The 27757-nt window shown below is 47.2% G+C and overlaps 1 protein-coding gene across 3 annotated transcripts in view; it reads left to right on the top strand.

Moving 5' to 3' along the window:
- unc5d (unc-5 netrin receptor D) overlaps positions 1-27757 on the top strand; it is a 362879-nt gene that overhangs the window by 269766 nt on the left and 65356 nt on the right. For all 3 annotated transcript variants that reach the window (XM_033014104.1, XM_033014105.1, XM_033014106.1), the window contains exons 5-6: positions 16633-16813; positions 18185-18352. In XM_033014104.1, coding sequence (XP_032869995.1) covers positions 16633-16813; positions 18185-18352 — 349 coding nt within the window. The remainder of the gene's footprint in view (positions 1-16632; positions 16814-18184; positions 18353-27757) is intronic.

The following is a 27757-nucleotide window of genomic DNA, read 5'->3' on the forward strand; positions in this document are numbered from 1 at the left end:
CACTCACCCACACATGAGAGACAGATTGTAGTGGCCAATTAACCTACCAATTTCCAAATCACTGGGATGTGGGAGGAAACCTTGGTTTAGCTTGGAGATGCAATGTGGAAATAAGCCCTTCGGCCCACCGAGGCCAAGTCGACCATTATTCCACTAGTTCTATGTTATCCCACTTTAACATCCTACGCACCAGATGCCAATTAACCTACAAACCTGCACGTATTTGGGATGTGGGAGGAAACTGAGAGTATAATTATTTACTTAATTTCAGCATTTTGGTGCAGATAGGTAATTTAAAATTACATGGGTGCACATCTCAACTGATGGAATAATGGCCCTGTCCCACGGTACGAGTTCATTCCAAGAGCTCTCCCGAGTTTACCCTGATTCGAACTCGGAGATTTACGGTAATGGCCGCTCGTCGGTACTCGGGGCTCTCGTGGACATTTTTCAACATGGTGAAAAATCTTCACGAGTCTTCCCGAGCTTACCTGCCGTTAACGAGTCTTCCCGAGTACCTGCCGTTAGCGTTACGAGCCGCTAAGAGACGTCCCCGAGCTCCGACGTACCCGCTACGTTCATTCTCCGTGCTTACCACGAGTGGTTTTTTTTAAAACTCGGGAGAGCTCTTGGAACGAACTCATACCGTGGGACAGGGCCATAACTTTGAACATTCAATCTCTTGTGGATTTAGTAATAGAGGCATAGAGCGTGGAATCAGGCCCATCGGCCCTACTTGCCCATGCCGGCCAACATGTCCCATCCACACTAGTCCCACCTACCTGCATTTGGCCATATCCCTCAAAACCTGTCATGTCCATCTAGCTGGCTCAATGTTTCATAAACATTGCAACAGTACCCGCGAATTTCTAAAGGGTTCTGAAAAATCCTAGACACCCAAACTATAGTTCATTCAGCACAACGTTAAGGGATATACCAACACCCAGAATATTAACTGACAAAAGCAATGATGTCTTGAACCCTTTGTTCAATGGCCACTTGATACCTTGCCCAATCTTCAGTGATCAGGGAGACCTATTAATGTAAATACACTTTATTGTCTTGCCTGCCATTGTTACAATGGCACAGTATTGGAGTATCCTGCACCCAGCGACAAATTCCATTGATCTTAATGCATCAATGAATGTTACACTCTGAATGGGATTTGGGATGCCTCATGGTGCCAGAGACCCGGGTTCGACCCCAACATCAGGTGCTGTCTCCTGTCTCTGTGGAGTTTGCACAGTGCTATGTATCATGTTTACATTTGTAGACACAAAATGCTGGAGTAACTCAGCGGGTGAGGCAAGCATCCCTGGAGAAAAGGAATGGTCTCGCCCCGAAACGTTGCCCATTCCTTCTCTCCAGAGATTCTGCCTGTCCCGCTGAGTTACTCCAGCACTTTGCTCGAGGCTAGGATCGAACCCAGGTCACTGGAGCTGTGAAGCAGCAACTCGATTAGCTGCACCACCGTACAGCCCCTCATTTATATGAATTTTTCTTTTTGATTTTCACAGGCACAGCTTGATTATTTAAGTGAATTGATGGCACCTGGTGGAATCTGTAATCAGTGTGGCATTGATACCTAGGTTTAGGTTTCGGACACCAGCAGGACTGAGCCTGCCACATTCTTTCCAAGATTATTTCATTTTCGAAATCAATAAAAACCCTCTCTTGCCTGCACCTGCTGTGAATGGGATTGGATGTAAGAAAAATATTTTTATATTCATAAAGTGCCTGACCACATCTCTCAGGCTCTTCAAAGCACTTCATTTCAAGCCACTGCGACGAGCCTTATCAGCTCCGTCCCGCATATAGCGTGGAGGTGAATGAAGTGGGAATATCAGGGAGAACAAGCGATCTCCTGCAGCACAGAACAGCATGGGGAACGACCCTTTGCCCCACAATGTTTGTGCCGAACATTATGCCATTTGAATCGGATCTCATCTGCCGCAGACGAAAAATGCTGCAGAAACTCAGCGGGTAAGGCAGCATCAATGGAGAGAAGGAATAGGCCACGTTGCCTGAGTACGATCTATCTGCCTCTATCCATTGCACTTCCATGTGCCTATCTAAAAGCCTCTTAAACACCACTATGATATCACACAAAGCAACAATAGACAATAGGTGCAGGAGTCAGGCCATTTGGCCCTTCGAGCCAGCACCGCCATTCAATGTGATCATAGCTGATTATCCCCATTCAGTACCCCATTCCTGCTTTCTCCCCATATCCCCTGACTCTGCTATTTTTAAGAGCCCTATCTAGCTCTCTCTTGAAAGCATCCAGAGAACCTACCTCCACCGCCCTCTGAAGCAGAGAATTCCACAACCTTTGATCGACACAAAAAGCTGGAGTAACTCAGCGGGTCAGGCAGCATCTCTGGAGAAAAGGAAATGGTGACCTTTCAGGTCGAGACCCTTCTTCAGACAGAACTTCAGATGGAAGAAGGATCTCGACCCGAAACGTCACTTATTTCTTTTCTCCATAGATGCTGCCTGACCCGTTGAGTTACTCTAGCTTTTTGTGGCTATCTTAGGGTTAAACCAGCATCTGCAGTTCCTTCCTACTCCCTTCCATTGACTCCTCGACAAGGCCAGCAGCATAATCAAGGATGAGTCACACCCTGGCCACTCCCTCTTCTCCCCTCTGGCATCGGGCAAAATGTATAGAAGTGTGAAATCGCACGCCTCCAGATTCAGGGACAGTTTCTTCCCAGATATTATCAGGCAACTGAATCACCCTACCACAACCAGAGAGCAGTGCCGAACTACTATCTACCTCAAAGGGGATCCTCGGACTATCTTTGATCGGACTTTACTGACTTTACCTTGCACTAAACGTTATTCCCTTATCATGTATCTATACACTGTGAATGGCTCAGTTGTAATCATGCATTGTCTTTCCGATGGCTGGTTAGCAGGCAACAAAAGCTTTTCACTGTACCTCGGTACACGTGACAATAAACTAACGTAGACAGAAATGCTGGAGAAACTCAGCGGGTGAGGCAGCATCGATGGAGCGAAGGAAATAGGTAACGTTTCGGGCCGAAACCCTTCTTCAGACAATAAAAACAGCGGCCCGAAACGTCGCCTATTTCCTTCGCTCCATAGATGCTGCTGCACCCGCTGAGTTTCCCCAGCAATTTTGTGTACCTTCGATATTCCAGCATCTGCAGTTCCCTTTTGAACACAATAAAAACAGACAATTCCTTCTCTGGCATTCTGCCTCCACCACCGCCCATGGCAATGCGTTCCACACCCCCACTATTCTCAGTGTGAAAAGATAATCTTGGACATCTCCACCCTGGGAGAAAGATTCTGACTGCCCACCCTATCTATGCCTCATGTTATATATTTCAATCAAGTCTCTCCTCAGCCTCCGACATTCCAGAGAAATGTGGAATGTTTAATTTCAACTGGATCTTTGGAATGCGTTTGGATGTTTTACCCCTCACATGTAGCAAGGCGACACCAAGGTGCCAGCTTACAAAGTACTTACAGTCCCCAAACACACCATCCATCCATCCCTGATGCTGATAATTAAAGTCCATTTGTCGCATCTACATAATCTTTTTAAATAGTTTCCCCCTCATATGTTGAATCTTCACGTTAAATATATCCTTGGGGCAGCACCAGATAACCGTCTTCCATCCTGACCTCAGGTGACGTCTGTGTGGAGTTTTGCACATTCTCCATGTGACTGCATGAGTTTCCTCCCACATCCCACGGGTCTGTAGGTCAATTAGCCTCTGTAAATTGTCCCTGTGAAATGCAAATGGGTTAACATGAGGCTAGTGTGAATGGGTGATCGATGATGGTGGATGGCTGGCATGGACATGGTGGGCCGAAGGGCCGAAGGGCCTCTTTCCATGCTGCATTTCTGAAATCTAAACACTATTCACCTCAAGGGCAATAGTGAAGGCCACAAACTAACCAAACTCATCTTACCATAGTTTGCACTCCATCTTATATGTATGGCGTGTAAGTTTAAATCTTGCTTGTGTGGCACATGAAAAACACCATTTCTTTGTATGCATCGAATATGCATTGCAAATGGCATATGTGCCTTGAAATCTACTCGTGAAAATTGAAGTCAGTGGAATGAAAATTCAGAAAGAAAGCTTTCTCGGTATAATACGAGAAAATCAGCTTGTATTATTGAGCGGAACTACCAGTGACAGGGCTGCGACTCTCAACGATTTGATTCAGTGGGCAAGAGTGTTACCTGTTAAGCTAAATTGATGCTGGCACTCTCCTTATTTTCTCATCAGCTTTATTGAAATACTTCCACGGCATTTACCTTAATGCAGATTTCAAGGAGTTTTCCACTAAACGGCTAATTCCTCGGTCTTGGTTGTTGTCGGTAAAAGCATCTTTGTGTTGCGACTGATTGAAATTCCTCGGCGAATGCACCGAGGATTTTAATTCCCTTGCACTTCTGATCTAGCTGCTCAAGAGAGGGAAAGCTGCAGAATGATGAGATGCCTTCTTGTTTGTCCAGAGAGATTTAGGCAATAAACATTCGTTCCATAATTTCTGCAAAGTGCATCATCTGTCATCTTTTTGGCACCTTTCCCAGGTAGTTTTGATCAGGTTACAGCAAAGAATACTTCGACACGTACAGTATCTGGCCAGATAAACATATCTCAAAGGGATCGGATGAATGAATAACTCAACAGTGATGGATATGTGTAGGAAAGGATCTGCAGATGCTACTTTAAACTAAAGATAGACACAAAAAAGCTGGAGTGACTTCTGCTGAAGAAGGGTCTTGACCCGAAACGTCACCTTATCATTTTCTCCAGAGATGCTGTCTGGTCCGCCGAGTTACTCTGGCTTTTTGTGTCTGTATACAATGGTGGGTATATTCGGTAGCATGGAAAGTAGATCCATGGTATTTACAGCACAGGTCTCTCATCCCACAAAGCATGTGTAGGAAGGAACTGCAGATGCTGGTTCAAATCGAAGGTAGACACAAAATGCTGGAGTAACTCAGCGGGACAGGCAGCATCTCTGGAGAGAAGGAATGGGTGACGATTCGGGTCGTGACTGAAGAAGGGTCTCGACCCGAAACGTCACCTGTTCCTTATCTCCAGAGATGCTGCCTGACCCGCTGAGTTAATCCAGCATTTGGTGCCACGTTGAACTAATCTCTTCAGTTTACATGTGCTCCAAATCACTCCATTCTCTGCGACGTTCAATAGTTCTTTATTTGTCAGAGATGCAACTGCACAATCAAATTATTTTTGCATTTATATCACACATGCAGGCGTGGACATTTTTGGCATCATTATTCAAAGTCTGGTCAGCCCGCGCGCTCTGCAGTAGTTCCTTGTTTCAACATCACAGAATAAGTGGGATTGAAATACAGTAACAGCTACAAATGTCCTAAGGATCTTTATAAGTACATGTGTAAGAAAGAACTGCAGATGCGGGATAAAATCGAAGGTAGACACAAAATGCTGGAGTAACTCAGTGGGTGAGGCAGCATCACTGGAGAAAAGGAATGGGCAACGTTTCGGGTCGAGACCCTTCTTCAGACTGATGTCAGGGGAGGGGGTGGGACAAAGATAGAATGTAGGCAGAGACAGTAAGACTGGTGGGAGAACTTTGAAGGGGGAGGAGATGGAGAGAGAAAGCAAGGGCTATCTGAAGTTAGAGAAGTCAATGTTCATACCGCTGGGATGTAAGCTACCCAAGCGAAATATGAGGTGCTGTTCCTCCAATTTGCGCTGGGCCTCACTCTGACAATGGAGGAGGCCCAGGACAGAAAGGTCAGATTGGGAATGGGAGGGGGAGTTGAAGTGCTGAGCCACCGGGAGATCAGGTAGGTTACGACGGACTGAGCGGAGGTGTTCAGCGAAACGATCGCCGAACCTGCGCTTGGTCTCGCCGATGTAGAGAAGTTGACACCTGGAACAGCGGATACAGTAGATGAGGTTGGAGGTGGAGCAAGATACAGTAGATGAGGTTGGAGGTGGAGCAAGATACAGTAGATGAGGTTGGAGGTGGAGCAGGATACAGTAGATGAGGTTGGAGGTGGAGCAGGATACAGTAGATGAGGTTGGAGGTGGAGCAGGATACAGTAGATGAGGTTGGAGGTGGAGCAAGATACAGTAGATGAGGTTGGAGGTGGAGCAGGATACAGTAGATGAGGTTGGAGGTGGAGCAAGATACAGTAGATGAGGTTGGAGGATATAAATATAGTTGGGTGTGATCAATGTTCGGCCAACTTCACTACACTGTGTGTGTGTGTGTGTGTGTGTTTAGGAGAACTGGTGGGTGTAATTTCAATCCGCGCTGCAGGGTTGCTGGAAACGCATCTCTCCCCAGGGATAAGCTTCCGTATCCTCCTTGGTGAAATTGCTTGTTATGCTTATTAAGCAACTTCGTGTAACTGAGAAATAACCGCACCATTAAAGAGAAAGGCACTGAAGTAAGGCAAGCATAGCAGGTAGACGACAGCATTTAAAAAGTGTGACTAAACATAGTTCGAAGGTCTCCAATGAGGTAGATTGGAGGTCAGCACGGCACCGCACTCTTGTTGGCGAGAGGATGGTTCAGTTGCCTGATAGCAGCTGGGAAGAAACTGTCCCTGAATCTGGAGGTGTGCGTTGGGAGAGGGGAGAAGAGGAAAGGGCCTGTCCCACTTGCCGATTTTTTTCGGCGTCATATCAGTGCCGCCAAAAGATTTTGAACATTTCAAAATCAAGCGGCAACAAAAAAAATGTTGCGACGCTCGACAAAACACGCCGTCACGCCGCATCACGCTGCGACGTTTTCGGTGACCTGATACGTCAGTCAATGAAGCCGGCAGTCCCCGAAAAAATCGCCAAGTAGGACAGGCCCCTGAAGTGTCCGGGGTTGAGACTTGTCCTTGATTGTGCTGCTGGCGCGGAAACAGATACAGCGCGGAAACAGGCCATTCGGCCCACCGTATCCGTGCCGACCAGCGATCCCCGCACCCTACACACACTGGGGACAAGTTTAAAATTTACCAAGCCAATTTACCAGCATACCTGTACGTCTTTGGAGTGTGGGGGGGAACCGAAGATCTCGGAGAACACGGACACTTATAGCTTCCCTTATTTTTTTTCCCCCCTCGAGTCTTCCTTGAACCGCCTCCGTGACCAAACCATCTCCTCCTGCGGGGTCCAGCATCCATCTCCGTCCGCCAATACTCATGTGAAGCCCCTTCAGAACACTCCTGTTTCTCGCGGAAGTTTCTGACGTTGTGACCGAGCCCAGATGCAGAGACTGCACCCGAGCCTGCCAGCGTGGGATGTAAATGGAGGCGAGCGTGCTAATGAGCTGATAATGTCCCATCTGCTGCCTTCACAAAGCAGAGAGAACCTTGTGAAGCACACATTTGTAGCGACACCACACAGCACTCACTGCCTGCACTCGAAGCTGACACACATGCGGGCAAACACACACACACACACACACACACACAGACGGGAGGCGTTGCTACTGAGGAAGTGCAGCCTTCGGAAGGGCTAGCTAGCTGTGTTGGTAGCCAGATGGTACAGAGCAGAGAGCGTGACAGTCAGTATGCTGACTGACTGCAATATGAGGATGCTTTACTCCATGGAATTGCTATCAAAGCGAACTTGTTAGAGGCATTGGGGCAGAGAAACGATCTCAAGTTTCCCTCTCCCCTGACCCTCACTCTCAGCACGCTACAAAAGCCTTTCACTGTACCTCGGTACACGTGACAATAAACGTAACTGAACCATCTGAGGAAGGGTCTCGACCAAAAACGTCACCCATTCCTTCTCTCCAGAGATGCCGCCTGTCCCGCTGAGTCACTCCAGCATTTTGTGTCTGTCTTCAGGGGCAGTTAAGTATAACCTGAAATGTTTCCCATCCATCTTCTCCAGTGACGCTCACTGAGTTACTCCAGCACTTTGTGTTTTGTTTGGTAAACCAGCATCTGCAGTTCCCTATTTCAATCAAATCTTGTTTTTTATATCATATTTCATGACCTCTATGTAATCCAAATTTCTTCCCGGTGCATTTACCAAATTTCCTTGGTAAAAAAGCATTGGGCAGGTATATGGAGAGGAGAATTTTTAAGAGGGAAAATGGTCAAACGCAGGCAAATGGGACCAGCTCAGAATGCCAACTTGGTTAACATAGACACACTTGGTAACAGGCCCTTCGGCCCACCATGTCCGTGCTGATCAATGATCAACACACTGAGTTCTATCTTACACACTAGGGACAATTTGCAGAAGCCAATTAACCCTCAAACCTGCGCATCTTTGGAATGTGGGCGGAAACCGGAGCACCTGGAGAAAACCCACGTGGTCACAGGGAGAACGTACAAACATGATAGCATAACCATTGCAAAACTTTGCCTATTTCCTTCGCTCCACAGATGCTGCCTCACCTGCTGAGTTTCTCCAGCTCTTTTGTCTACTTATCATATGTTTAGTTTAGTTTAGAGATCCAGCACGGAAACAGGTCCTTCAGCCATGTGTGCACCAACCAGCGATCCCCGCACATTAACACCAAGGACAATTTTTGCATTGTTACATTTATATCGAGCCAATTAGCCAACTCCCCCTCCCATTCCCCATCCGACCTCTCTGTCCTGGGTCTCCTCCATGGCCAGAGCGAGCAACACCGGAAATTGGAGGAACAGCACCTCATATTCCGCTTGGGTAGTCTGCATCCTGTGGGCATGAACATTGAATTCTCCCAATGTTGGTAGCCCTTGCTGTCTCCTCCCCTTCCTCAGCCCTCGGGTTCCTCCTCCTCCTCCTTTTTCCTTTCTCCTCCCTGCCACCCCCCATCAGTCTGAAGAAGGGTTTCGGCCTAAAACGTTGCCTATTTCCTTCGCTCCATAGATGCTGCTGCACCTGCTGAGTTTCACCAGCATTTTTGTGAGCCCTCAGCCCTGTACTGTACGTGAGTCACGGGGAGAATGTGTCGATCTTCGGTTTAAACCAGCATCTGCAGTTCCTTTTCAAACAGTGTGATTCTTTACGTGGGGTGATCCTCCACTGCTGTCTCCAGTCTCAGGGTTCACCAGGCTGTTTCTGCTTTGGAAATCTGCCGCATGTGTCTCGAATATGCTGATCCCCCACATCTCTTTGTGGTGCAAATATACACAAAATAATGGATCATCTTGACGTGTGCGTGGGGCGGCAGAAGTGAGAGACAAATGTTTTTTTTGTTCTGTTTTTCCTTCACATTCACAGATTGTTTCCGGAGCTAATTAGTCCCCAGAGGAACAGTTTTAATTCAGCCAGTCCGTCACATAACTGATGGGCTCAGGAATCCAAGCCCAGCCTGATTCTACTCAGTAACAAAGGACTCTCTGATTTACCGACTGTTCCCGGAGACATTTTTTGGAGACGGGGGTCGAGTGTTGCTGGAAGGTCACCAACTCGGGGAAAGACGCTCTCTGGGCAGCCCGAACCTTGTTGACCTCCCAGCGGAGCGAGATGTCCGTCAGGGAATGTGGCCGACTGGCCCGCTGCAGACTGCAGGAGTACGTGCTGAGGGACGCACTGAAGCTCGGTGCAGCCAACGCCAAGGCTCTGTGGGGGAGGACCACAGTCTAGGGACCTTCCGCTGCTGGACATGGGGGAACAGTGTGTGCAGGTGATGCCCTTCAAATGAGCGGACCCGCGGAGATATTCCAGCACTTTGTGTCTTTTTTGTAAACCAGCATCTGCAGGGGAAAGAAACCCCCACTCCAATCAGTCCGAGGGTAGGTTTCGTCCCAAACAGTTGTCTGTCCATTCCCTCCACAGATGCTGCCCGACCGCATTTTATTTTTTCCTCAAGATTCTCGCATCTGAAGTTTCTTGTGTCTCAACTTTAAGTAGAAATTCAGCTTATAAAATCATAGACTTAATTTCTTCAGATGGAATCACAAGAAAGGATTTCTGCTGCTGTATGAGAGAGGAAGTTTACATTCAAAGTGATCTTTGCTTGGCATTCCTGAACTGATTGAGAATGCCCAAGGCTGATGAACTAATATCAACGCAGTACTAACTTTTGATGACTTTTGTAGTGTCTTAGAGTCATACAGTCTCACAGCATGGAAACAGGCCCTTCTGCCCAACTTGCCCACACCGACCAACATGTCCCATCTACACTAGTCCCACCTGCCTGCATTTGGCCCATATCCCTCTAAACCTGCCCTATCCATGTACCTGTCAATATGTTTCTCAATCATTGCAATAGTATCTGCCACAACTCCCTCCTCCGGCAGCTCGTTCCATACACCTACCACCCTTTGTGTGAAAAAGTAAAGGCCTTGTCCCTCTTTCCCGAGTTACTCACGAACTATCCCGAGTTTTCCCCTTGATTCGAACTCGGTGAATGTCGGGGAATGTCAGTAGCGAGATCGTAGGAGCCCGTAGGAGTCCGTGAATGTTTCGTAGCAGCTCATAATTCCAGCCGTAGGAACTCGGTGCATCAGGTAAGTTTTTTCAACATGTTGAAAAATGTCCACGAGTTAGAAAAATAGCCCCGAGACCCTAAGAATGGCTATTACCGTAATTCTCCGAGTTCGAATCAAGGGGAAAACTCGGGAGAGTTTGTGAGCAACTCGGGAAAGTGGGACGGGGTCTTTACCCCTTGGGTTCCTATTAAATCTTTCCCCCCTTACCCTAAACATATAGAAACATAGACACATAGCAAGTAGGTGCAGGAGTAGGTCATTCGGCTCTTCGAGCCATTCAATATGAACACGGTTGCTCATCCAAAATCAGTATGCTGTTCCTGCTTTTTCCCCATATCCCTTGATTCCATTAGCCCTAAGAGCTATATCTAACTCTCTCTTGAAAACATCCAGTGAATTGGCCTCCACTGCCTGGTGTGGTAGAGAACATAGAAAATAGGTGCAGGAGTAGGCCATTCGGCCCTTCGAGCCTGCACCGCCATTCAATATGATCATGGCTGATCATCCAACTCAGTATCCTGTACCTGCCTTCTCTCCATACCCCCTGATCCCTTTAGCCACAAGGGCCACATCTAACTCCCTCTTAAATATAGCCAATGAACTGGCCTCAACTACCTTCTGTGGCAGAGAATTCCAGAGATTCACCACTCTCTGTGTGAAAAATGTATTTCTCATCTCGATCCTAAAAGATTTCCCCCTTATCCGTAAACTGTGACCCCTTGTTCTGGAACTGTGACCCCTTGTTCTGTAACCTATGTCCTCTGGTCCTCCATGGCCCTACCTTGGGCAAGAGACCCTGTGCGTCCACCCGATCTATTCCCCTCGTGATTTTGTACCCCAGGGAAGCATCAGACGGGGAAAGGAAAAGCAACAAACAGATGAACCAGTATTCATCCAAACGACTGCAGTGCATAATGAGATATATCTTAAATCTAATGAAGGTGGAACGTGCTCAGAGAGACTGCATGACTGCTCCATGATTAAGTGATTCGATATCCCTCCCCTTGGATTAATTTAAATTGTGCACAAGCTATATTAATGGCCTCTGTACCAAGATGCAGATGACAAATGCCGCACGATGAAGATTAATGTGTATAATTGCATTGATGAAATCACAGCATAATCACAGAGGTGAACATGAGCAAGATAAATTTGGTGATGTGAGTTTTTGATTGAGTTTGATTTTTGCTGACCAGTGTGTGTTTTCGTAACTTTAAGCAGCGGCCTTGTTGGCGGTGTTCAAAGCTTGCTGCCAATGTAAATTGACTCTTCAAAGGTTTAAATTGCTCCCCTTGCCAAGGGAAGGGCGTGATGTATAAGGGCTAGGTGGGAATCACAGGTGCAGTGGTCACAGTAAGGCTGACTGGGCTCCAATGCACTGATCGGAGACCATATCCAGCCAACAATGTCAATCAACATGTGGCAATTACCTTCAGTAATTGGAACAAATGTACCAATTAGGCAAATTTATCCCTTGATGCGTAACACAGGGTTATTGAACTAATCCATATATGTCCCAGCATTTCCACTATAGATCTGTTTCTGATTAGCCAGAAGCTTGGGTGTATAATGCCACTTCAATTCAGCCAATGTGGGCCTGGAATAGTGGAGTTATTCAATTTATAACTCCTAGATTTTGGCTCCGATCACACTGTTACCTTTGTATAGTCATCATCATACAGGATGGAAACAGTCCCTTCGGCCCAACTTGCCCATGCCGGCCAAGATGTCCCATTTACACTAATCCCACCTGCCTGCGTTTGGTCCTTATCCGTCTAAACCTGTCCCATCCATGCACCTATCTAAACATTATGATAGTACCTGCCTCAACTACCTCCTCTGGCAGCTTGTTCCATACACCCACCGCCTTTTGTGTGGAAAAGTTATCCCACAGGTTCCTATTAAATCTTCCCCCCCCCCCCCTACCTCACCTTAAACCTATGTCCTCTGATTCTTGATTCCCCTACTCTGGGCAAAGGACTCTGTGTGTCCACCCGATCTATTCCTCTCATGATTTTGTACACCTGTATAAGTTCACTGTCTCGAAGCGGTCCATTCTTTTTTGACAGGCCAATTTAAGACTTCCCATTGATGATTAGAATTGATTTCCCAAGAGCATAATAATAGCATTTATCACAGTTTAAAACAGTTGGCTTGTACCAGGGACTAGATCATATGTCTTTCGCAGACAATAATGAGGGGATAAGGAGAGCGAGTCAGCCAAAATCTTTATTAGTACGATCATTCTTTCCTGGTAAGTAATGGAAATTTGCTTTTCTTTGCTCCAGTTTAGTAAAATTTAAATTTGGTCACAGTCTTCCTGTGAGATTTTTTTTTGTTGCAAAGACTGGTAAGAGGACAACACAATGGTGCAGCAGGTGGACCATTCTCTCCACATCCATTCTATCCAGGACTTTACTATCCATGTACCAGTCTAAAGGGCCGGTCCCACTTTGCGATTTTTTTCGGCGACTGCGATCGTCAACGACTGACGCCCTAAAACCCGTCAAGTTGTACGATACTCCTCGTCGCCGTCACATCAAGCTACGACACTCCGCGTCACCCGCCTTCACAACACAAGAAGGTTACACCGACATATAATAATCACATTGGAAATGAACTTATCTACAATAAATCTAAGGACCAATAACGTTTTAATGGATGTCGTCACTTTATATACCCGCGTCACCGGGTGTCACCCACAGGACAGCGAACGTCAGCGTGTGACAGGACGCACCACATGATAAGACACCCAGATGTGGACTGAAGATTTTGAACATTCCAAAATCCAGGGGCGACAGGGAGACACCGCGCGCCACTACATGCGTCACCCCGCGTCAAGCCCCGACCACGCCGCGACAACCTCTTTTCAGGCTGTCGCCGAAAATGTCGCCCTTAAGTATCTTTTAAACATTGTGACTGTACCTGCCTCTATCGCTTGTTAACTACTGAGAGATTGGATTTAAGTGCTTGTCTCAATCCCCCGAAATGATGTGAAGGTTTGCCTCTATCAGCTACTCGAGCAGTGTGTACTAAATTGCAAACGCCCTCTCTGTGAAAAAATGTCCTTCTCAAATCCCATCTTATCCCTACTCCTAAACATTTGCTTTCTGGCTTTTGTACTCCTCAAGGGGAAACGCTTCCTACTAAGTAAGTAAGTAAGTTTATTGGCCAAGTATTCACATACAAGGAATTTGCTTTGGTGCTCCGCCCACAAGTAACAACATGACATACAGTGACCGTTACGAATGACTCAGAAAACACTAAACATTAATAATAATAAAAGATTAATGATAAAACACCATTGATCAAGCATGTGAACCAACAAAATACCAGATCAAACGGAGGCTACAGATTTTTGGCTGTTGAGTAGAGCAACTACTCATGGATAAAAACTGTTTTTATGTCTGGCTGTGGCAGCCATCCATTCAAAACCTCTCATAGTTTTGTACACCTCTATCGGGTCAAGAATATGTCCTAAAACGGAACAATGAAATTCTTACTTGCAGCAGCACAACAGAATATGTAAACAAATTACTCCGTAAAACACATAACAACAAAAAAGTTCAGTATATATATGTAAGATGTTTAAGAAAGAACTGCAGATGCTGGGAAAATCGAAAATCGACAAAAAAATGCTGGGGAAACTCAGCGGGTGAGGCAGCATCTATGGAGAGAAAGAATAGGCGATGTTTTGGGTCGAGACTTTGGGTCGAGACCCAAAACATCGGCCATTCCTTCTCTCCATAGATGCTGCCTCACCCGCTGAGTTTCTCCAACATTTTTTGTCTAGTATATATATATATTTTAAAAACTGACAAATAAATAGACGATAAAAGTGCAAAGACAAAAATAATGTCCCCGAGTCTATACAGTTTGGAGCTTATTTGGAGGTTGTCGTGTTTAGTAGCCCGATGGCTGTGGGGAGGAAGATGCTCCATTAGATAGACACAAAAAGCTGGAGTAGCTCAGTGGGTCAGGCAGCATCTCTGGAGAGAAGGAATGGGTGACGTTTCTGGTCAAGACCCTCTTTGGACCAGACCTTCAGGTCTGAAGAAGGGTCTCGACCCGAAATGTCACCTATTCCTTTTCTCCGGAGATGCTGGCTGACTCGCCAAGTTACTCCAGCATCTTGTGTCTATCTTCAGTGTAAACCAGCATCTGCAATTCCTTCCTACACAAGCTGCTCCTGAACCTACACCTTCTTCCCCGATGGCAGGAGTGAAATGAGTGCATGGGCAGGGTGGTCTCTGATGATGCTGACTGCCTTTATGAGGCTGCGGCTCCTGTAGATCCCTTCGGTAGTGGGGAGGTCAGTACTCGTGATGGACTGGACAGTGTTCAACACTTTTTGTGTGCGTGTGTCCCCTAGCCTTCTCCACTAAACCCTCTGCACACTCTCCGGTGCTAACAAGTCCTTCTTATAGTGCGGCATCGGAGATGGCACTCAATCCGCCACACTGCTGTTGGCAAGTTTTTTAGAGATACTGAGAAACAAATACAATCTCTTCATCTCCACAAGAACACAGACAAGTGCATCCATACGGCGTGCATTCAGGAGTTTGTGCGTTGAGAGATTCTATCTGCTGTTATTTGTTTTTTCTCTCTCTCCTGTTTTCGCCTTTGAACAGACAGACGAACGGGAAATATAAGCAGCTTCCCAAACCAGAGGCACTTAGCGATCGTTACGGGGACTATTTTCACCCAGGTTTCTGCCGTGGTAATCAGAGGTCGCGCACGACAGCTTTATTCTAATTTAATTCTAATTAAAGAGCGCAGTCCCGTCCACAATGCCCAAGATCGGCCCAACCCGCCCTTGTGGCCAAACGTAAACCGACAGTGACAGTCACCATGGATACAGTTGAGGCAATTATTATTTTTTATTTTAATTGCGACGAGCTTCAGTTTGTGGCCCGTGTTGAACAGCGCTGCAGTTTGCTCTGATGTCTGGCTGCACGTTGCCGCCAGAGTAGTCGGCTTGGTTTCCAAATTACACAGGAACCTCTGACGGATATTCTAAGCAGCTGAATAATATTAACCTTGTTGTAATTTATGGAGTTGGCGAAATTCCCCCGGGGGGGATCGCAGTTTTCATCATCGACACGGTGAAAAATGAAATAACATAATTTGTGTTACAGCTGGGATTTATCACTGACTTAAGGGCACAAAATATTAGTTTCTTGCCATGTACTTCGGTAAGCAGCCAGGTGCAGAGTTAAACCCATGGGAGATATTAGTGTCGCTCGAAACTCTGACTGAATATTGCCGAGTGAGAATGGCAACAGGGTGGAGCCTCCTGATCGCTGGCCCAGAGGGAGAATCTGGTATCCATCACTGGTGGCACGGTGGCGCAGCGGTAGAGCTGCTGCCTTAAGGGCCTGTCCCACCTGGCCGTCATTTGCGCGTAAATTACTCGACATCGTTTACGCGTCACGATGCGCGACGTGACACGCACGTGATGCGCGCACTACGCACGCATGGGGCGCGTTGACATTGGCAGTGACGCGCCGCTGCGCGCGGCGTCGCAGGATTTTGTGACGTACAAAACCTTCGCCCGCCATCTGCGTGACGCGCAAATGACGGCCAAGTGGGACAGGCCCTTTACAGCCCTTACTATTTTACTATTATTATTATTATAATTATGAAATGATTATCTCAGTTTCAGTTTAGTAATAAAAGGTATAGAAGCGTGAAAACGCACACCTCCAGGTTCAGGGACAGTTTCTTCCCAGCTGTTATCAGGCAACTGAACCATCCGACCACAACCAGGGATCGGTGCTGAACTACTATCTACCTCATTGATGACCCTCAGATGATCCTTGTTATGACTTTGCTGGTTTAACCTTGCACTAAACGTTATTCCCTTATCGTGTATCTGTACACTGTAAATGGCTCGATTGTAATCAAGTATCGTCTTTCCGCTAACTGGATAGCACGGAAGAAAAAGCTTTACACTGTACCTCGGTACACGTGACAATAAACTAAACTGAAACTGAAATAACCATTTTATAATAATTATTATTATAATAATAAAAGTCTGAGCCCAGCATTTCCTGCAGGAGGGTCTCGATCCAAAAGGTCACCTGTTCCTTCTCTCCAGAGACGCTGCTCTGTCCTGTTTGAGTTACTCCAGCTTTTTGTGTCGATCTCCGGTGTAAACTGGCATCTGCAGTTCCCTTCCTGCACATTTCCTCTGCTTCTCCTTGTAGGTCGAGTGGTTGAAGAACGAGGTGCCGATTGATCTACGGAGCGACCCGAATGTATACAGCACGGTGGAGCACAGTCTGATCATCGAGCAAGTGCAGCTCACCGATGCAGGCAATTACACCTGCGTTGCCGAAAACGTGGTGGCCCGGAGACGAACTACAGCCGCCACACTGACTGTCTTTGGTAAGCAGTCACTTTATAGAGCCATAGACTCAACACAGGCCCTTCGGCCCAACTCGTCCATGCCGACCCCGTCTAAGCTAATCCCATTTAGTTTAGTTTAGTTTAGAGATACAGCGCGAAAATAGGCCCATTGGCCCACCGAGCCCGCACCGACCAACGATCCCTGCGCATTAACACTATCCGACACACACTAGGGACAATTTTACATTTACACCAAGCCAATTAGCCAACAAACCTGCACGTCTTTGGAGTGTGGGAGGAAACCGAAGATCTCGGGGAAAACCCACGCGGTCACTGGGAGACCGTCCAAACTCCGTACAGACAGCACCCGTAGTCGGGATCGAACCGGGGTCACCGGCGCTGCAAGCGCTGTAAGGCAGCAACTCTACCGTTGCGCCACTGTGCCCATGTTTGGCCCATATCCTTCTAAACCTTTCTCATCCATGGGCACAGAAACACAGAAACGTAGAAAATAGGTGCAGGAGTAGGCCAATCGGCACTTCGAGCCAGCACCACGATTCAATATAATCATGGCTGATCATCCAAAATCAGTGCTGCTTTCTCCCCATATCCCTTGATTCCTTTGGCCCGAAGAGCTAAAGTTAACTCTCTCTTGAAAACATCCAGTGAACTGGCCTCTACTGCATGTTGTGGCAGAGAATTCCACAGATTCACAACTCTCTGGGTGAAAAAGTTTTTCATCACCTCAGTCCTCAGTACCTGTCCCAGATACTTTAAATCTCGTATAGTCCCTGCCATTCCTATCCATGTACCTGTCCAATTGTCTTTTAAATGCAGTTATAGTGTCTGCCTTTTCTATTCATGCACATATCCAAGTCTTTTAAATGCTGCTAACAGTGTTTCAACTATACATTATTACCACATGTACCTAGGAACAGTGAAATGTTTTGTTTTGGGTTCAACCCCGTAAAATCATACAGCAGACCTCCCCTGGGCTGTACAAAAGTGTCGTCATGTTTTAGCACCCAAAGTTAGTACGTGCCTTTCCTATCCATGTACTTGTCCAAGAGTATTTTAAATGCTGCTGGAGTACCTGGTTCAACTAACCCCCTAGCAGCTCATTCCATATACCTACCACCTATCTTCCTTCATCTGGCTTCACAATTTGTACTTGTATCGTATGCCACGCTTCATGTCCTCCCGGTTTCACCGACCGACGAGCCTTCTACAATAAATAAAAATGAGTGGAAGTCTGAAGTAAAATAGTGGGAATGCTCAGTAAGTCAGTCGGTGATTGTGGGGAGAGAAATTGAGTTAATGTTTTGGCAGAATAGACCCACCCCTAGTAATCTGCTTCACCAGCCCAGTTCCCAACGCACCTAACCTGTGTAACTGGTATTTATCTTTCAGTCAACGGTGCCTGGTCAACGTGGACAGAGTGGTCAACGTGCAGCGTCCACTGTGGCCGTGGGTGGAAAAAGCGAACACGCACCTGCACCAGCCCAGCGCCGCTCAGCGGGGGAAGCTTTTGCGAAGGGATCTCAGTCCAGAAGATTGGCTGCTCCTCTCTGTGCCCAGGTTAGAGCCTCAAGGGCTTGGCCGTCCATCTTGGCCATCATTTGCGCGCCATTTACGCGACCTGGTACCATGTGGGCAGCGCGCGACGGGCGCATGGAGTGGCGTGGAGGAATGTGGAGTTGCACACGGTATCGCGCAGCGCTCCAGGATTTCGTTCTGCACGAAATCTTCGCGCGCCACCGGCCTGTCGCGTAAATGACGGCCAAGTGGGACAGGCCCTTCAGCTTCTAAAGCGGACAAGGCAGAGGTGCGTAAGAGTGGAGATCGCTTAGCGAGCGGTAGAATTTCTACACGGCAATCTAGCAGCCTTGAAAGCCCTCTGACATATTGAAGTCTGTATCAGCCCAGTAGGCCAATCTAAGTGATAGGTAATGTCATCACACAGGGATATCTTATGTTTGATAGTCATATCGTTGAAACCAATGCAAGGCAGAGGAATAGAGCAATGTCATCTGTGGCAAGGTAATGGATTAGCTAGTTATTTTTAGTGGAACAACAGTCAGGGAAGATTGAAATAGTTGAAGCTTATAGAGTCGAAACAAATTTCAGCCGAGTTCCATCCACCACCTTCGCAATCAATGAGTTTGTGCTGCCTCAGCACCGCAGACGAGTGGGAATAGTGGAATTTAAATGATAAAATGCAGGAAACACTCACCATTCTCCGCGAAGAGAGAAGGATAGTTTCTGTTTCCGGCTCTTTCATCAAATTGAGGGCAGGGCAAGTCACGAGCCAAGAGCCACCGTTCTTTGTCAGGAAGCTGACATTTCAAGGCCAAGTGGGGATGATAATGGGACATAAGGAAAGAAGAAGTGGCCGGCCACGGTGGCACAGCGGTAGTGTTGCTGCCTTACAGCGCTTTGCAGCGCCGGAGACCTGGGTTCGATCCTGACTACGGGCGCTGTCTGTACGGCGTTTGTATGTTCTCCACGTGACCTGCGCGGGTTTTCTCCGAGATCTTCAGTTTCCTCCCACACTCCAAAGACGTACACGTTTGTAGGTTAATTGGCTTGGTATAAATGTAAATTGTCCCGAGTGCGTGCAGGATAGTGTTAGTGTGCGGGGTTTGCTGGTCGGTGCGGACTCGGTGGGCCGAAGGGCCTGTTTCCGCGATGTTTCTCTAAAGTAAACTAAACTAAATGGTTGCGGAGACGATGGAAAGTAAGTAAGTAAGTAAGTTTATTGGCCAAGTATTCACATACAAGGAATTTGCCTTGGTGCTCCGCCCACAAGTACCAACATGACATACAGTGACAGTTACGAATGACTCAGAAAACACTGAACATTAATAATAATAAAACATTAATGATAAAACACCATTGATCAAGCATGTGAACCAACAAAATACCAGATCAAAGGGAGGCTACAGATTTTTGGCTGTTGAGTAGAGCAACTACTCGTGGATAAAAACAGTTTTTATGTCTGGCTGTGGCAGCTTTGACAATCCGGAGTCGCCTTCCAGAGGGAAGTGATTCAAAGAGTTTGTGGCCAGGGTGAGAGGGGTCAGAGATGATCTTGCCCGCTCGCTTCCTGGCCCTTGCAGTGTACAGTGCAGACTGTACAACAAACACCAACAGACTGATGGCCACATACTGTTGCTCGATTAGATGGGGTCTGAAGCCACCAAGCTTGATATGGTGTCCTGGAAGGCTGCAAGGTGAACAAAACCAAATGGTGGGTAGGAACTGCAGAGCTGGTTTACACCGGAGATACACACAAAATGCTGGAGTAACTCAGCGGGACAGGCAGCATCTCTGGAGGGAAGGGTCTCGGCCCGAAACGTCACCCATTCCTTTTCTCCAGAGATGCTGTCTGTCCCGCTGAGTTACTCCAGCGTTTTGTGCCTAGCTTCAAAACAAAATGGTATACAAAGCTAGACTCCACATTGACTGGTTTCAGTACAGTAAGATTGTGCTAGTGTACAGGAATCGCTGGCCAGCGTGGACATGGTGAGCCAAAGGGGCTGTTTCCACACTGTATCTCCAAAATCTTATAGAAACATATAAAATTCGTAAGGGTTTAAGAAGGATGCTGGAAAATCGAAGGTAGACAAAAACGCTGGAGAAACTCAGCGGGTGCAGCAGCATCTATGGAACGAAGGAAATAGGCAACGTTTCGGGCCGAAACGTTGCCTATTTCCTTCGCTCCATAGATGCTGCTGCACCCGCTGAGTTTCTCCAGCATTTTTGTCTACCTTCAATTCTTAAGGGATTGGACAGGCTAGTTGCAGGAAAAAGGCCATTCAGCCCAACATGTTTGTGCCATCCTTCTACTAGACCAATTCACAAGTTCCATCATCAGTGCCTACTCTGTAGACTTGCAAGTATTTTCTTCACAGAGTCCTGGCTACGAACATCATCGGTCCACATATCCCTCAACATATGCTGCCTGGCCCACTGAGTTTGTCCAGCATTTTGTGTTTAGCTCAGGATTCCAGGCATGTGCAGTTCATAGAGTCCTACAGTGTGGAAACAGGCCCTTCGGCCCAACCTGCCCTCACCAACCACCATGTCCCATCTACAATAGTCCCACCTGCCAGCGTTTAGCCCATATCCCCCTGAACCTGTCCTATCAATGTACCTGTTTAAATGTTTCGTAAAACATTGCAGTAGCACCTGCCTCAACGACCTCCTCCAGCAGCTCGTTCCATACACTATACCACTCTTGGATTCTGGGTGACGTTTCCGGTCGAGACCCTTCTTCTGACTGATTAGATAATTCCTTCTACTCCAGACATGCTGCCTGTCCCATTGAGTTACTCCAGCATGTTGTGTCTATCTTCGGTTTAAACCAGCATCTGCAGTTCCTGTGTGAGAAGTCTGAAGAAGGGTCTCGACCAGAAACATCACCCATTCCTTCTCTCCAGAGATGGCGCCTGTCCCGCTGAGTTACTCCAACATTTTGTGCGTGTCTGTAATTCCTTCCTACACTCAAGATTCAAGATTCAATAGAGTTTATTGTCATGTGTCCCAGATAGGACAATGAAATTCTTGCTTTGCTTCAGCACAACAGAATATAGTAGGCATGACTACAGAACAGATCAGTGTGTCCATATACCATTGAATATATATATATATATATACACACACACATATATAACACATATATATATATATATACATAAATAAGCAGATAAAGTGCAATAGGCTATTAAAGTTCAGATTTGTTTGAGTTGAGTTTAATAGTCTAATGGCTGAGGGGAAGAAGCTATTCCTGAACCTGGATGTTGCAGATTTCAGGCTCCTGTACCTTCTACCTGAAGGCAGCGGGGAGATGAGTGAGTGGTCAGGATGGTGTGTAGATCCTTGATGATGCTGCCAGCCTTTTTGAGGCAGCGACTGCGATAGATCCCCTCGATGGTAGGGAGGTCAGAGCCGATGATAGACTGGGCAGTGGTCACATCTTTTTGCAGTCTAGGATTCTAACACTCACGAGTGGGATTTAAACTCACAGGTCCCTAACTCAAAGCTAGAGTGCCATCAACGGACCATAGCTGACAGCATGTGTGAAATATTCCTGGTTGTGATTTCTTTTGAGTGCTGAAATATTCATTTTACAGTCCTTCATGGCTGTTAATTAACAGGGTAAAGACTATTCTCATACATCTTTCTGCCTTCTGATTGCACACATTTAGTTCATCTGCTGCCACAAAACTGGTTTGATAATCACAAGAAATTTCATTGCCGAGTTGGAATTATGATTTACTACGGGAAATTTGCATCTAATTAAATCAGACTATTAAATACTCCATCGGCAATGTTCTTGCTATTAACTTCTGTTTTTATGGCAGACAGTATCCGTGGAAACTTTTGAGTCTATTTTTGCATTTAATGAAAGCGTTTGACGTGAAACATTAATTGCATTTGTTTTTCCACAGACGCTTTCCGCAAAGACCGCTCCCTCCGTAACTCCCTGGTCAATTCGTCCCTTCCCCCCCCGCACCACCCCCTCCCCGGGCACTTTCCCTTGCAACCACAAGAGATGATACACTTGTCGCTTTACCTCCCCCCTCGACTCCATTCAAGGACCCAAGCAGTCGATCCAGGTGTGACAGAGGTTCACCTGCATCTCCTCCAACTTCATCTATTGCATCCGCTGCTCTAGATGTCAGCTGATCTACGTCGGTGAGACCAAGCGTAGGCTTGGCGATCGTTTCGCCGAACACCTCCGCTCGGTCCGCATTAACCAACCTGCTCTCCCGGTGGCTCAGCACTTCAACTCGCCCTCCCATTCCGAATCCAACCTCTCTGTCCTGGGCCTCCTCCATGGACACAGTGAGCACCACCGGAAATTGGAGGAGCAGCACCTCATTATCCGTTTGGGCAGTCTGCACCCTAGTGGCATAAACATTGACTTCTCCAATTTCCGGTAGCCCTTGCTGTCTCCTCCCCTTCTCAGCTCCCCCTCAGCCCTCTGGCTCCTCCTCTTCCTTTCTCCTTTCTTCTCCCCCCCCCCCCCCCAGCACCCTACATTAGTCTGAAGAAGGGTTTTGCCCGAAACGTTGCCTATTTCCTTCGCTCCATAGATGCTGCCGCACCCGCTGAGTTTCTCCAGCACTTTTGTCTACCTTCCACAGATGCTGCCTGACCAGCTGAGTGTTTCCAGCGTTTTCTGTTTTTATTTCAGATTTTCAGCATCTCCGCTCAGTCCACCTGAATCTACCTGATCACCCAGTTGCTAAACAGTTTGACACCCCCTCCCGTTCCCACACTGACCTTTCTGCCCTGGGCATCCTCCACTGTCAGAGTGAGGCACAACACAAATCAGGGGAACAGGACCTCATATTTCACTTGGGCTGTTTACACCCCAGCGGTATGAATATTGACTTCCCTAACTTCAAGTAACCCTTGCTTTCCCTCTCTCTCCAACCCTCCCCTTTCCTAGTTTGCCGACCAGTCTGACTGTCCTGATTAAATTTAATCTCTGTTTGTTTTGATCTCACCTTCTCCTCGCTAAAAATGATCGATTCTACATTTTCTTCGATCTTCATACCCTTTGATCTTGTTTTCACACCTTTCACCTCCTTATCTCTGTGTCCCTCGCCCTGACTCTCAGCATGAAGGAGGGTCTCGACCTGAAACGTCACCCATTCCATCTCTCTGGAGATGCTGCCTGTCCCGCTGAGTTACTCCACTATTTTGTGTCTACCCATGGTGTGAAAGGTCGGAGGACTTATGACATCTTCATAAGATAAAGGCCCCTCTCCCAGTAGTTTGCAGCTGGGCTTTCATGTAAACATGACAGGGGAAAATGAGACTGCTTCAAGAACATGATTTAAATAAATCCTTTTCATATTATAATTTTGTTTCTATTAAAAGTAATGGAAAAAAATTCCTTTTATGTTATTGCACAATGTCAAAATTATCTCTGTAAGTGTAGAAGCCTTGCTTAAGCAATTTACAAATTCAGCGCCCCTATTATTTTGTACATCTTCAACAAGAACTTCACAAGATGAGTGGGAAGGCGGTGTACATCAGTGTCCACTGTTAAGTAGCCCACGTCTGTCTAACGGGTGACACCGAGGTGCAGCGGTAGATTTGTAGCCTTACTGTGCCAGAGATCCGGGTTCGATCCTGTGACTATGGGTGCTGTCTGTACGGAGTTAGTACGTTCTTCTTGTGACAACGTGGGTTTTCTCTGGGAGATCCGGTTTCCTCCCACACTCTGAAGACGTACAGGTTTGTCGGCTGATTGACTGTGGTAAAATTGTAAATTGTCCCTGGTGTGTGTGGGATAGTGCTAGTGTACGGGGATCGCTGGTTGGCGCGGACTTGGTGGAGAACCATGGAAGAGGGAGTCGCGATGATGTTCTCGAGGAGCAAGGGTCGGGAAGAAAGTGAACCGGGGTCTTACCTTCCACGCCCTCAAGGTCGGCTACTGGAGGCCTCCCCGAGGCACAAAGGAGGGCGGTCAAGGAGAGGAAGGTCCAGAGAAACTTCCACCATTGTTCTAAAACTGTCCAAAAAAATTGTACCAAACCACAGTCCAACCGCACTTGGAGTTGGCCTCCGCTGCTTGGAACCCTCTAACCAAGAAAAATAAAGATGTTCGTCAAAATGTTCAACAAAGAGCAGCCCGGTTTGTGTGTGGCAACTTCAGACGACAATGTAACCAAAATGCTCACCAACTTCAACTGAGACTCCCTTGAAAGCAGACGCCAGATGCTCGGACTGACTGCTCTTCACAAGGTCATCAACCAGGACATTGACCTCGACGCTGACTTAAATCCCTGTCCCACGGTACGAGTTCATTCCACGAGCTCTCCCGAGTTTGCTCTGATTCGAACTCGGAGATTTACGGTAATGGCCACTCGTCGGTACTCGGGGCTCTCGTGGACATTTTTCATCATGTTGAAAAATCTTCACGAGTCTTCCCGTGCTTACCTGCCGTTAGCGAATCTTCCCGAGTACCTGCCGTTAGTGAGTCTTCCCGAGTACCTGCCGGTAGCGCAAAGAGACGTCCCCGAGCTCCGACGTACCCGCTACGTTCATTCTCCATGCTTACCACTGGTTTGATTTTTTTTAAACTCGGGAGAGCTCTTGGAATGAACTCGCATCGTGGGACAGGGCTATTACACGTCAAAGAGAAAACAACAAGATCCAGAAGAAGCACAACAAGCAACTTGTAGATCAACAACACACATCTACTCCCTACATACAGTCATTTTTTCCTTGAAACAATTTCCCTCTGGAATGCCCTCGCTCAATCCTCTGATGGCGTGTCCACCTACGCAGCCTTCAAGACCTCCATCCAGGCCCACAGACTCCCCGCTAGACCAGACCAACTCTCGTCAGCTTCTAGTATAGTCCCTGGTGGACTCTTCGGAAGTGATGACCATAAGGTACAAGGCGACGGCTGGAGGCCCCGCAGCAGCCTGGGGCTCGCCTAGTTCGGGCCCTCCTTGGGACTTTGCAAATGGCACCGAATCTGGTGACTCGAGAAACAAAGCACCTTTGAACCAAAGATAGGCACAGAATGCTGGAGTAAGTCATCGGGACAAGCAGCATCACTGGAGAGACGGAATGTGTGATGTTTCGGGTCGAGACCCTTCCTCAGACTGAAGAAGGGTCTCGACCCGAAACGTCACCCATTCCTTCGCTTCAGAGATGCTGCTTGTCCCACTGAGTTACTCCGGCATTTTGTGTCTACCTTCGATTTAATTGGCAGCTCCTTCTACACCATTGAACCAAGGCAAAAATTCCAGATTTGCCACCCATTATCCTGTCAGACTCCACAGGCTGCTCTGTTAAGCATCTCCGATGCAAACAGACCAAAATTGCTTGAAATTTAATGAACTTTGGGCTTTTTATATACTAAACCTACAGGAAAATCACCCCAAAATCCTTCAATTATTTACAGGGGAAAACCCTGTGACCTTTTAATAGTATTCTCATCCATGATTACAGCTTAGCAATCTAATTAGTTCCTGAATATATAAACCGTCTATTCCTCACATAAATATTTCAAAATATTTATCTTACTTTTAATGTTTCTGATATTGGAACTACTTAATTCAAATGTGTGTTCCAATCTCTGTTTGAAATGTTAATTAATAATTGCTGCCTTTTCACTGGGAATTGGCAGCACCTTCTGAAGAAGTGTCCCGACCCGAAAGATCACCGATGAATGTTCTCCAGGTTTGCTGCCTGACCTGCTGGGGTACTCCAGCACTTTGTATCCTTTCCTTTTGTAAACCAGCACCTGCATTTCCCTTTTTTTGATTTTTTTTTACTGCTCCTCGAGGTAGGCCTCCTTCGAAGAAGTTCTCCTCACTCTTCCTCCGATGAGTCTGAAGAAGGGTCCCGACTCGGAATGTCTGCTGTCCATGTTCTCCAGAGATGCTGCTGAGTTAAGGGCCTGTCCCACTTTCACGACCTAATTCACGACCTCCGCCGAGTTTGCCCTTGACTCATACTCGCAGCATGGTCGTCACGAGGTCGTAGGTAGGTCGTAGCAGGCCGTGATGCTAGTCGTAGGTACTCGTGGCATCAAGCAGGTCTTTGGTGTAAAGAGTACTTTGAACCGATGTCTCACATTAGTGGACTTTTTGAAGAGTGGAGTTGGTGAATCAAGTGCTCGTCTCAGTTAGTTTTAGAGGTACAACTTGGAAACAGGCCCTTCGGCCCACCGAGCCCTGCTGACCATTGATCACCTGCACACTAGTCCCATGTTATCCCACATCCTGCACACTGGGGATTATTCACAGAAGCCGGTTAACCCACAAACCCGCATGTATTTGGGATGTGGGTGGGAACCGGAGCACCCTGAGAAAACCCACGTGGTCACAGGGAGGACATTGAATGACCAGACAGACTGCACCCATAGTGAGGTTAGAACCCGGTTCTCTGGCGCAGTGAGGTAGCAACTCTACCGCTGCGCCACTGTGCCGCCCCTACATACTGCTGGACTATTGTGAGACTATTTCACCTCCTGCACCACTTAGGCAGTGTGTACCAAACCTCAACTGCCCTGCAGGTGAAAATGTATCTCCCTGATACCATCTCCAAACCCTTAAGGGTCTGTCCCACTTGGGCGTCATTTGCGCGTAATTTGCGCGTCACGACGCGCGCGTTGTGCCGTGCACGTGAGTCGCGCATGGCGTGCATTACGTGCGCATGGAACGTGGTGGCGTAGGCAGTGATGCGCAGGATTTTGGGATGTACAATATCTTCGCACGCCATCTGCGTGACGTGCAAATGACGTCCAAGTGAGACAGGCCCTTTATACTCTTCACCTTATACCTATGACCTCTGGTTGTAGACTCTCTGTGAAGGAGAAACATATACGATCCATTACCTTATCTATGTCTCTCATCATTTCTGGAATTGACCTTTTTTCGGACTCATTTCCATGCATGTGATGTTTCAACTACAGTAGTAATCGGTTAATGGTGATGAGTATGCAGTTGAGAGGAATTGTAGCACAGCGCACCTGCCTTTCCATCTGGCACATCGCAGCCTTCCAGACTCGATATTGAAATCTATAATTACAGGGACTTCACTGCCTCTGTCTGCTGCAAAACTGGCCACTTCCATCATCATCTTCATCGTTGAAAACATCAGCGATGCAGTGGTGCTGGTTTCCGACGGGAACGTTGACGAACGCACCACACACCGCTGTCCTCCAGTTCCTGCCGACTTCCGCCGCAGGAAGTCTAGGATTTTGGTGTGTGTGTGTGCTTTATCATCGTTCCTTACAATGCTATGCATGACAGTGATCGCAACTTCTACTGAAGTGTGGATGGCCGTTGGCTCGCTAGAAGCTCATCCGCCCTTTGACAGGTCTTGTTTCTGGTCCTGCTGGGGGTCCACAACCCCCTCCTCACCTGGCAAACCTAATATTCAATTTGCCATTGCAACCTTTGGGCTCATCTGAGATGCTGTGAAAGGTGCGCCAACAGGAGTAGG

Source organism: Amblyraja radiata, chromosome 39 (assembly GCF_010909765.2).
Source record: "Amblyraja radiata isolate CabotCenter1 chromosome 39, sAmbRad1.1.pri, whole genome shotgun sequence".
In the NCBI taxonomy this organism is placed as follows: domain Eukaryota; kingdom Metazoa; phylum Chordata; class Chondrichthyes; order Rajiformes; family Rajidae; genus Amblyraja; species Amblyraja radiata.